This window comes from Oncorhynchus nerka, linkage group LG13, assembly GCF_034236695.1.
Source record: "Oncorhynchus nerka isolate Pitt River linkage group LG13, Oner_Uvic_2.0, whole genome shotgun sequence".
Taxonomy (NCBI): domain Eukaryota; kingdom Metazoa; phylum Chordata; class Actinopteri; order Salmoniformes; family Salmonidae; genus Oncorhynchus; species Oncorhynchus nerka.
This window is the reverse complement of record NC_088408.1, coordinates 55,171,254-55,183,661: the sequence shown is the minus strand read 5'-3', so window position 1 is coordinate 55,183,661 and position 12,408 is coordinate 55,171,254. Positions and strand designations below refer to the sequence as shown.

General features: G+C 46.0%; 1 protein-coding gene across 1 annotated transcript in view; it reads left to right on the top strand.

Annotated features, from left to right (window-relative positions):
• Positions 1-12,408, top strand: part of LOC115140639 (adhesion G-protein coupled receptor V1-like) — a 183,895-nt gene that overhangs the window by 85,787 nt on the left and 85,700 nt on the right. The window contains 2 exon segments of the mRNA XM_065026488.1: positions 832-992; positions 1,380-1,480. Coding sequence (XP_064882560.1) covers positions 832-992; positions 1,380-1,480 — 262 coding nt within the window.

Below are 12,408 nucleotides of genomic sequence, written 5' to 3'. Positions count from 1 at the left end.
GAAGGTGTGAACCTCACACGTAAGAGTCCGCCTCTAGCAGAGAGGTCAGGGGTCAGGCCCTGTCCAGCCAGGACCTCTTTCCAGCCATGGATGAATTGGCCTCCCACCCCTCTCTCTCTGGGTTGTCCCAGTCTCATCTGTGATGTCTGCAAGAGTTCAGTGTGTTCTGTTCCGAGTTCCAGAACATTCCCGCCCATCAGAAGTGTGTTTGAAAAGACATTCCAGAGGAGGCCCGGCGTGGGACTCTTGGCTAAACAGCCTGTAACAGGACGCAGATTTCTCCGGTTCGGTTTGTTCCATGGAGCAGCTGTCTCAAAGATCCGTCTCCCAGATAACCAACCAGATGTGTGTGTGTGTGTGTGTGTGTGTGTGTGTGTGTGTGTGTGTGTGTGTGTGTGTGTGTGTGTGTGTGTGTGAGAGAGAGAGATTCAACCTTGCATCGCTGCACTAATGACAGGTCCAATAATGCCCATCATAGACTTCACAGTCATTTAATCACTAGGACTGTCACAGTGTTTCTTAGATTCATTTCCGTGAGTTGTCAAGTAAATCTCAGAATCCCCCATGCCTGTCACTCGGAAAGTAAATTAGCTCAGCTTAATTTTAAACTGAAACAAATATGAATTCTGTCCTCCTGTCTTGTCATACTTGCCACCCGTTGAAATATTCTGAATCCGTTAACACATCTGAGAGTTGGCACATCGGAGCACTTAAAGAAGCAGAGACACTACACAGCTGGATGTTTCAACGGGATTCAAAAACTTCATATGAACTTCCTGCCTAAGGCTGGCCACTAACTGTATGATGCCTCTCCTTCTCCCTTTCCTGTAGCTGGCTGTCAGACGGGCAGTTCTGCAGGGTAGTGGAGGACAGTGGGAACTATGTGGAGTGTGCCTGCTCCCACCTGTCTGTGTACACGGCCCACGCCCAGATGGCCGCCTTGGCCTCCTACAACGAGGCCTTCTACGCCTCAGGCTTCATCTGCATCTCAGGTACCGTATGGATGGCGAGTCTCTTTAGGTCTGGTTTAGTTCTTTCAGTCCACCCTTTCCTTTATATCGCTCTTTCTTTCTCTCTTCCTTTCTCCTTATCCTCCTCATATCTCTCTGCCCCATTTCCTCTATATATTTCTCTCTTGCCTTTCATGTCTCCATTCTCTCTCTCTCTCTTTCTTTCTCTCTCTCTTTCTCTCTCTCTTTCTTTCTTTCTTTCTCTCTTTCTTTCTCTCTTTCTTTCTTTCTTTCTTTCTTTCTGTCCTCCATGACCTCCCACCCTGTTGTTTATGTCCTACAAGTATTTTTAATCCAGTTAAAAAACATGATGTGGGGTTTTATGTTCAATATGGAATGATACAGAATATCTTATTGTCTGATCCTCAGGTTTCGCCTTGGCCATCGTATCCCACCTGCTGTGTTCCCGCTTCCCCATGTTTGCTGCCAAATTGCTCACCCACATGATGATGGGCTGCCTTGGTACCCAGGTACGAGGACCACCCCCGTATTGTCCCCTCGCTAAATCTCCACAAAACACAGACACGTCTTCCTCGATCCACAATGATGTTCCGATGCGTCCATTCTAGGCATAAGGCTTTTGAGTGGCTCAAACATAACCATTTTTGTCCTACTCTGTCTGGGTGTAAGTGAGCTGATTAGCATGTTTTGACAGTTTGGGTAGATTTAGACAGATGAGGAACCTTTGAAAACGATTATAGAAGCATCCACCTCTATGCAGATCAATTTGCCTTGCTCTATAGGTCAGCAGCCCCCTCTACTCAAACACACACACACACACACACAAACACACAAACGCACGCTTGCAGGCATGCACACACACACACACACATCAACAGGCACTGCAGAATTGTGCACAGGGCCTCCACAACCTTGCTGGCTAAGCCGTTAGCCCTGACAACAAAACAATCCTCCAGCGCCCTTTCCCATAAAAACCATGGCTGCCGTTAACCGTTAGAGCGGTGAAAGAGAAATGTGGCCGGTGGGGGGCTACCACGGAGGAGTGTCTCAGCTCCTTCGGACCTTTGAGTGGGAGTGGGAATTTTCCACTGATCCCCAGTGCCTGACAGAAAAACACAGAGCCCCTACTAAACCTGTCTCTCCATGGGGCTAAATACCCCGGGCATACTGATTGTATTGCTAAGTGGAGCCCCTGAACCTAAAAGGTTTGGGATGGAAAATTCCGTTCTGTATTTTTCAGATACTGTACTGTACGCTGAGACCCGGGTAGGTAGGTATGTGTAGGGGATGTGTGTGTCCTGTTGGGCTGTTCAGTCTTTATGGTCAAGTCCTGGTTGAAGGCTTGGTAGGTTTGTGTGCCCGTCATAGCTGAAGGTCTACTTGATTGTGTCCATGGTCTGGGCTTCTTTATTTTTGGGGGGTAACTGTACGCATATTCTGTTCAATTCATTGTACTTGCAAACCCATACAAACAAAGTCAAAATGTTAATGTCTCAAGCAACCAAAAGAAGGCTAAGTCTTAGGTTTGCCACTGGTAAATTGCTGAGCCGAATTGTTTCCCTAAGGTGTGAAAACAGAAAAAAGACAGGTCAATGGGACATCCATCTTCCCAGAACTAGCAGTCCCCTTCTTTGACACTGTGCGGTGACACAGTTGAAGGGTTCATCGAGGGGTTCACACTCAGCACCACGGTTCTGTTTAGCCAGTTTTATGGAGCAACATTTGATTTGATTTGAAATGGGATTGAAACTCCTAAATCAGGTCAAGCGGTTGCTCCACCGTGTACATTTCGGTCACATACACATACTATATATATATATAAACGTTTGTGGACACCCCTTCAAATTAGTGGATTCAGCTATTTCAGCCATACCCGTTGCTGACAGGTGTATAAAATCAAGCAAACAGCCATGCAATCTCCATAGACAAACATTGGAAGTAGAATGGCTTTACTGAAGAGCTCAGTGACTTTCAATGTGGCACCTTCATAGGATGCCACCTTTACAACAAGTCAGTATGTCAAATGTCTGCCCTACTAGAGCTGCCCTGGTTAACTGTAAGTGCTGTTATTGTGGAAACATCTAGGAGCAACAATGGCTCAGCCGCAAATTGGTAGGCCACACAAGCTCACAGAACGGGACCGCTGAGTGCTGAAGCACGTAGCTCATGAAAATCGCCATTGCTGCACTCCCTACCGAGTTCCAACTGCCTCTGGAAGCAACGTCAGCGCAATAACTGTTCGTCGGGAGCTTCATGAAGTGGGTTTCCATGGCCGAGCAGCCTCACACAAGCCTAAGGTCACCATGCGCAACGCCAAGCGTCGGCTGGAGTGGTGCCAAGCTCGCCTCCATTGGACTCTGGATCAATGGGAACGCGTTCGCTGGAGTTATGAATCACGCTTCACTATCTGGCAGTCCGAAGGACAAATCTGGGTTTGGCGGATGCCAGGAAAACGCTACCTGCCCTAATATATAGTGCCTACTGTGAAGTTTGGTGGAAGAGGAATAATGGTGTGGGGCTGTTTTTCATGGTTCGGGCTAGGCCCCTTAGTTCCAGTGAAGGGAAATCTTAACGCTACAGCATACAATGACATTCTAGACGATTCTATGCTTCCCACTTTGTGGCAACAGTTTGGGGAAGGCCCTTTCCTGTTTCAGCATGACAATGCCCCCGTGCGTGCACAAAGCGAGGTCTCTACAGAAATGGTTTGTCAAGATCGGTGTGGGAGAACTTGACTGGCATGCACAGAGCCCTGACCTCAAACCCATCGAGCATCTTTGGGATGAATTGGAACGCCGACTGCAAACCAGGCCTAATCGCTCAGCATCATTGCCCGACCTCACTAATTTGTTTCACACTTTTTTGGTTACTACAGTATGTGACTCCATGTTTGTTATTTCATAGTTTTGATGTCTTCACTATTATTCTACAATGTAGAAAATGGTAAAAATAAAGAAAAACCCTTGAATGAGTAGGTGTGTCCAAACGTTTGACTGGTACTGTACCTACATGTATACGTACATACTGTGCACATCCTATGCGACTGGCAGATGGCTAGGCTCAGGGGCCAGGGTTGAGGGTTCATCCTCTTTACGGTGTTCTCTGAGGTGCCAGCTGATGCTCCAGACTGTGGTATCAGGCCGAGCCAGAGGAGTATCTCCCTCTGTGTAATTACTCACTGACACAACCCTCTGCACCAGGGAAATTAAAAGTGCCTCCGTGATTGATTCTCACTACTCCAGCAGTGGCAAGCACATTCCTCCACCTTTTTATTCTCCCGCCCCCTTACCCTCTCGCTTTCAATATCTCACCCCGCTTTCTCATTTTCTCCCCCCCCCCTCTTTCATTGTCACCGCCCTCTAAGATGTGTGCAATCTGTTCTGGAGGCCCGATTTGCATGACTTTCATTTAGAGTTGTGAGTCTGGGAGTAAGTCTAGATAATGCCTCTCCTGCTGAGGCACAAGCACTTTTTGACCTAAAGTCTCTTGCTTTTCGCTTTCTCCCTCTTTTCGCTCTCTCCCTCTTTCTCTCTGTCTGATTTGTGGTGTTTTGCGTTTGGGTCATGATGACTACCTAGGAGATGACATCTGACGGTGTTCTATCGGTCAAACAGATGAGGGTTTAGCTGGAGCATGTCAATCCTCTTTTTGTGGGGGATTGTTGAGCCCACGGCCTCCAATTCAGCGAGGCCAATTTTTCGAATCCGAAATCTCATTTCCGACACAAATGGAGAGAACAAGGTTGTCTCTGATGGTGACATCATTCTCATCAGCAAACCATCAGCTTTCCCCTGCTGCCGCTATCAGTCCGATATCTGCACAGCATTCATTTTTACACCTTAAAAGCCGAGCTCTGGGAATTTTGTAAAGATCAAATCACAATTTAAAGTCGCAACACACTTTACAGAAAGAAAAAAAGATCAGATAAGCTAGAACAGCATGAACTGTGTTCTGTAGTATGGCGCCAAGTAAAACGCTTGCATAGTAAAAAAAGAGAATGTAGCCATGAAGCATTTAATGTCCCTTAACCAACTGATCTGAAGAGATATGTTAGATTGATTGATTTAATATTCAGGATTAACAGTTTATTGTCCCAAGCTGCGCACCGTAGCAAAGGAGACATATTAAGTAATACGGTGGGGTCGCATTGTCCCATGTGTTCCTTTTGGCCATATAATCAGGTCTGGTCACTCTTTCACTCTGGTTGGCTCAGGCAGGGGGTCAACTTGGGTGCACCAACCAACTGACCTGGGGGACGTGGGGAGGCTGTTCATAGGGTGCAGAGAGAGGACAGTCAGTGGTGTGGACATCAACCCCCCCCCCCCCCCCTGAGGGTGATGAGTGATCTGTCTACTCCGCCACCTCCAGGGAGAGAGGGGTGACCTGGCCTGTCTCTGTGATTCACTGGTGCTCTGTCCGCCCGGGTGGTGGCAGACACGCAACGCCACACTCTGAAAAGCCCTCCCCAACAGCAAGACAACAGAAGATTGTGTGGAGTGGAAATGTACCCGGTGCTGCAGCTCACCTGGCCGCGTGTGTGTCAACCACGTTAGGGCTCTTCATACGAGCGGCAATAACGCACATTTGCCCTGGGCAATCAGAGAGGGGCCGCCATAAAGGACTTTAAGGAGTAAGGGCAGCGCTGGAGCTTTGTGTGTGTGTGTGTGTGTGTGTGTGTGTCATCCTGTCAGTATGTGTGAGCTACGGGCATGTAACCACACTGGAGGCTGAAGAAATTCGACTTGGACCCTAAGACCCTCACAAACCTCTACAGATGCACCATTGAGAGCATCCTGTCAGGCTGTATCACAGCCCGGTATGGCAATTGCACCGTCCGCAACTGCAGGGCTCACCAGAGGGTGGTGCGGTCAGCCCAATGCATCACCAGTGGCACACTGCCTGCCCTCCAGGAAATCTACAGTACCCAGTGTCACAGGAAGGCAAAGAAGATCATCAAGGACCTCAGCCACCCGAGCCATGGCCTGCTCACCCCACTACCATCTACATCTGCATCCAAGCTGGGACCGAGAGATAGCCTGCTACCACCCAGAACTCTACTCTTAGAGACTGCTGCCCTATGTAAATAGTAATTGAACAGTGGTCACTTTAATAATGTTCACATACTGTTTTACCCACTTTAAATGTATACAATATACTGTATTCTAGTCGTGGCTCATCCTATATTACTACTGCTGTTCAAACTTGTTCTATTCAAATAGTCTATCCTGTCTTTACGCACAATTTGATATATACATGAAAAGTATAAAATAACACGTGTGGAATCTTGCAGTAACCAAGAAAGTGTTAAACAAATCAAAATATATTTGAGATTCTTCAAAGTAGTTACCCTTTGCTTTGGGTTACTACATGATTCCATATGTGTTATTTCATAGTTTTGATGTCTTCACCATTATTCTACAATGTAAAAAAATAGTTTAAAAAAAGAAAGAAAAATCCTTGAATGAGTGGGCGTGTCCAAACCTTTGACCTTCCCTTTTTCCACATTTTGTTACATTTACATCCTTATTCTGAAATGGATTAAATAAAATAAAAAAAATCTATCAACACACAGTACCCCACAATGACAAAGCGAAAACAGGTTTTTAGAAATGTTTGCAAATGTTTTAAACTTAAAGAACAGAAATACCTTATTTATATTAGTATTCATAAACTTTACAATGAGACTCGAAATTGAGCTCAAGTGCATCCTGTTTCCATTGATCATCCTTGAGATGTTTCTACAACTTGATTGGAGTCCACCTGTGCTAAATTCAATTGATTGGACATGATTTGGAAAGGCACACACCTTTCTATATATAGTCCCGCATTTGACAGTGCATGTCAGACCGAAAACCAAGCCATGAGGTTGAAGGAATTGTCCGTAGAGCTCAGATTGTGTCCAGGCACAGATCTAGGGAAGAGTACCAAAAGATTTCTGCAGCATTGAAGGTCCCCAAGAACACAGTGGCCTCCATCATTCTTAAATGGAAGAAGTTTAGAACCACCACGACTCTTCCTAGAGCTGGCCGCCCAGCCAAACTGAGCAATCGGGGGAGCAAGGGCCTTGGTCAGGGAGGTGAGCAAGAACCCAATGGCCACTCTGACAGAGCTCCAGAGTTCCTTAGTGGGGATGGGAGAAACTTCCAGAAGGACAACCATCTCTGCAGCACTCCACCAATCAGGCCTTTATGGTAGAGTGGCCTGACGAAAGCCACTCCTCAGTAAAAGGCACATGACAGCCCGCTTGGAGTTTGCCAAAAGGCACTTAAAGGACTATCAGACCATGAGAAACAAGATTCTCTGGTCTGATGAAACCAAGATTGAACTTTTTTTTTTTTATGCCAAGTGTCACTTCTGGAGGAAACCTGGCACCATCCCCTCGGTGAAGCATGTTGGTGGTAGCATCATGCTGTGGGGATGTTTTTCAGCAGCAGGGATTGGGAGACTAGTTAGGATCAAGGGAACGATGAACGGAGCAAAGTGCAGAGAGATCCTTGATGAAAACCTACTCCAGAGAACCCAGGACCTTAGAGTACTGGGACTAAGGTTCACCTTCCAACAGGACAACGACCCTAAGCAGACAGCCAAGACAATGCAGAAGTGGCTTCAGGACAAGTCCCTGAATGTCCTTGACTTGAACCCGATCAAACATCTCTGGAGAGACCTGACAGAGCTTGAGAGGATCTGCAGAGTTGAATGGGAGAAACTCCACATATACAGGTCTGCCAAGCTTGTAGCGTCATACCCAACAAAACTCGAGGCTGTGATCGCTGCCTAAGGTGCTTCTACAAAGTACTGAGTAAAGGATCTGAATACTGATGTAAATGGGATATTACAGATTATTATTTTTTATACATTTGCTAAAAAAAAAATTTTTAAATTTTGCTTTGTTAATTTGGGGTTATTGTGTGTAGATTGATGGGGGGGACTATTTTAATCCATTTTAAAAATAAGGCTGTAATGTAACAAAATGTGGAAAACATGAAGGGGTCTGAATGCTTTCTGAATGCGCTGTATCAATATTTATAATCTTGTCTTTGACATTGCTCGTTTTTATATTTCTTAGTTTCTTTATTTTTCTGGATTGTGTATAGTGTTTTTTTGCTAGGTGTTACTGCACTGTTGGAGCTAACACAAGCATTTCGCTGCACCTGTGATAACATCTCCAAATCTGTGTACGCGACCTATAAACGGTGATTTGATACACACACACACACACTGATGCACATGCAGAAACGTATTTGCCCAAACAAAAACATGAGCAACCATTCAAATGTGTGTAAACACAAACATACAATCAACCAAAATGTGACGTCCCAACTCATAAGTCACCCACCGACACAAACACACTTCCTCCCAAACATTCACGTCAGCATTTTTCCAGCAACAGCACTTTGTTTTTGCATTTCCTTGTAACCTCTCACAACCGCTGGCAGTTTGTCATCGAATTCATATGGTTCTCTCGTGTCTTCAATAGCTGTTTTGTCTTACACCTGAACAACAACAAAAAAAACGATCACCTCAGAGAGAGGTCTCTATTTTGGCTTATATGTGCATGTTTATCCAGACAGTTGAGCGGTTAGGGCAACTAGATGTATCCTAGCTTACATAACTCCTCTCTGTGGTGAATTTGCAACTCACAGTTTGTCATTTATCAACCCGAGGCTAGCATATCAGCCCTGTCGCGTTCTGGTCCGGCTCAGAGCATGTGAAACGTACAACCTTTCTCTCTCCCTCTGACCAAATTGAAAATATTATCGGTCCCAAACTAATCGGATTTGTAGGTAGAAGTGTTCTTACTGCAATTCTTCTCGCTGGTTGAGGTCGTAGAGGCACGTGTTACATAATCGCATATGCAATCGAAGTTTACCTTCTGACCCACAGAATCAAACGTGTATTTTTTTTAACCTGATGTAACAGATAATAACTATGGTGGATTGTGTTCCTCAGCAGTGATATGTGGTGCGTTATGTATGTATGGGACAGGCCTGTTTCCATAGTCCCTTGCTGAGATGTCGGGGACATCACTATTGTGCGAGTGGGGATGGTGGGTCTTCGGGAGTATTATATATGTGGCATTGTAGGCATGTTCTTTATCTCAGGGCCTGACAACCTGGCCCCTGTGTGTGTGTGTTTTTGGTTTTGCTATCCTTGGGGGTAACAGAAGTCCTCACAAGGATAGTAAAACAAGGAAAATTTGCACAAGTGGGGACATTTCGCCAGTCCCCACAAGGAAAAATAGTATTTTAGGTTCAGGGTTATTGTTAGGATTTGGACTTTGGCGTTAAGGTTACGGTTTGGGGTTGGGGGAAAATAGAATTTTGAATCGGAATCAATTGCTTGACCCCCACAAGGATAGTAAAACAAACATTTCTGTCTTCCACTGTGACTTTCTGGAAGTATCTTGCTCTCAGTTCACACACACTCTGATGTTTATCCCAACGGTCAGGAGGTGTTTAGGTGACCGTAGTTGTGAGTAATACAGGATATCCTGTCGTTCTGGGACAGGGTCCAGCAGTGTGCACTCCGCTCCGCTCGCCTCTGCTGCCCAGAAGAACTCAGAGAGAGAGAGAGAAAAAAAATGGGGGAGAGCCCCCCCCAGGGATTTGAGATAAAATCACTCTCTGCACTCAGGGCGGACAAGGTAGTTGCTTAACAGCAGGACCTGACCCTGTTTACTTTGTTAGAACAACTTAAGGAAAACATTGTGCTCATAGCAGTGGCACATAGGGTCTGCTTCTCGTTAGGCAGGTCACAGTAAAACAATAAGGCGTGTGACGTGTGGCTGACGTCAGAAAGCCTCCTCACAAGGCCTGTGTTATTGTCAGAGGCCCGTCTGGAGGGGGGGTGGGGTGTGAGAAAGTCGGGAGAGGAAGAGATGCTGGCACTCACTCCACTCCACTCCTCGATTCCCCCCGAAAAGTCCCTTTCTGATCAGAGTGCCATGGGTTTTCAGTAGGACCTTGACAGGTTTTCTCCTTGAAAACAATTTTATTTGGAGTTGCTCCCCACTTGATAGTAGACATGAAATTATGATGGTAGTGTGCTCAGTGCTACTCCATACTATTCAGTGGAGGCAGGCTCTTCACCTTTCTGCTAATCCTAGCCTAATGACGCCATGCCATGGTGTAATGCAACCGAAGCCTCAGCCAGCAGGACAGGAAGGGATTGGATGGAGATGAGGAGGGCCCCTAGAGGGGGTCACATTACGCCCCACTGGATGGTTACTGTCTCCTTCTCTCTTAATCCATCTCTTTCTCTCTTACTCAACATACTCCTTTCCTACCCCCATCAGCAATACCTCTTCTCCATGACATCTCTCTCTCCCTCAGGGCAGGGTCTGATTTGTCATTATGAGTGTGTTTCCAACCCCCCCCCCCCCCTCTGTTTTAGACTATGCCCCTTTGCCCCAGCAGACGAGGTCATACTCAGATGTATTTCTTTTTTCACCAACGGGGGGCTTGCCTACTGATTGTGACCCCAAAAACAGAAGCACAGGTGGCCTTGAACTTTCCCCCTCTTTCCAGAAAAAGCTTTGCAAACAGAGGCAGGAGGCCGGCCTTTCTCCCGCATCTGACTCAGTTCTGCGGCCACGTGGACTGACTGCACCACTATGCGTGTGAAAAGGTGTAAATGAAGCCTTTTCCAATTCAATCTCCTGTCTTACTCCTTATTATTTAATTGTAGTGACAACACATTTTTTTGTATCACTCTTCAGCCCCTCCCCCCTCCATCTCTCTCTGGTGTCCTCAGGGGGGGGTGGCTCTGGTTGGCTCTGCTCTCTCCATCAGTCAGTCTGTGCTGTATCTTCTGGGCTGAGCAGGGCCATCAGTGCCCTAGAGTTATGGATCCGTCCTGAACCTCTCCTCAGTTCCCAGCCACCCACAGCGCTGAGCACATTAGAAAAGGGAAATGGCACCGCTGCTGATATACTCAGTTTACCGAGCCAATTGCAGCAACCCTCCCTAGCTCTATATCAGGGGTGTTCATTGTTGGTCCTGGAGGGACAAAACACTTCTGTTTTTTCATCCTCTCTTAATTGGGGACTGATTCAGACCTGGGAAACCAGGTGAGTGCAATTAACAATCCAGGTAGAAACAAAAACCAGAAGTCTTTTGTCCCTCCAGGACTGGAATTGAGCATCCCTGCTCTAGACGAACTACACACCCCTACCTATCCAAACCCGATAACGCTGTACACTTCTTATCACTGCGGGACCTCCCCCCACGTCTAATACCGTATTATGCATAGAGGAACATCCCGTAGTTTAAACTGCGCAACCTTCATAACTAAAGGCCCCCCAAAAAAATCTTGAAAGATCATATGCGTTCTGAGTTGGGCAACTACAAACAAATTCTCTGTATTGCTAAACATTAGACACACAAGAATAAGTAACAGAGGAAGAGACGAGGTGAAAGTAACATCTCAATCCTTCTTGTACTAAACTGTATTCTCCCTGCCACAAACTATACCTCGGCTGGTCTAGTTCTACTTCCACCATAGGTGCTGGCAGTGGCGTGTGTTCATGGACGCCAGGGGAAACCAGGCTTCACTAGAAAATGTACCAAGAAAGTAAGAAAAACATATACAAAATAATGTTTCGCTGTGTTTCATGAATTTCCTTCAATTCGCAAGAGGCTGAATATATCTCACCGGAGATAAGGCATGCAAGCAAACGAAACAATGCCCCTCGGTCTCAGTATGTTTATCCGGATTCTGTCTGGTCAAAAACAGTTTGACAATGTTGTCGCCCGTAGCGTTCAACGCAAGGAAAGCCAGCGAGCATTTGGCCTCCCTTGGTCATTACATTTATTTTTTTTAAATAGCCAATCAGCTTTGAACTAAACTGAGTGAGCACAGCTATGAATTTATTTATTTTATTTCACCTTTATTTAACCAGGTAGGTAAGTTGAGAACAAGTTCTCATTTACAATTGCTACCTGGCCAAGATAAAGCAAAGCAGTTTGAATGGTCCTGGCGCACCCAAAAGAGTGTCAAGGGAAGCCAGTCTAGATTTGGCTTCATACCATTGACAGAAAAAAAATGGATTTTTTGGAGTTGAACAAGTTTTAGTTAAACTGTTTACTGGAATTCCCAATGGGTACCCTTATCTGCTATATATACATTGAATCATTGTATAAGGGCACAGGGCGAGACCCAGGTGCAGACACGGGAGGCAGATGATTTGAGTCTTTGATATTTATTATAATCCAAGGGGCAGGCAAGAGAATGGTTGTGGACAGGCAAAAGATCACAACAAAGTCCAGGAGGTACAGGGTGGCAGGCAGGCTCGAGGTCAGGGCAGGCAAGGTTCAAAACCGGGAGGACGAGCAAAAACAGAGAAAAGGAAAAGCAGGAGCACGGATTAACAGTCTGGTTGACTTGACAAAACAAGACGAACAGGGACTAATGAGGAAGACAGGTGACACCTGGAGGT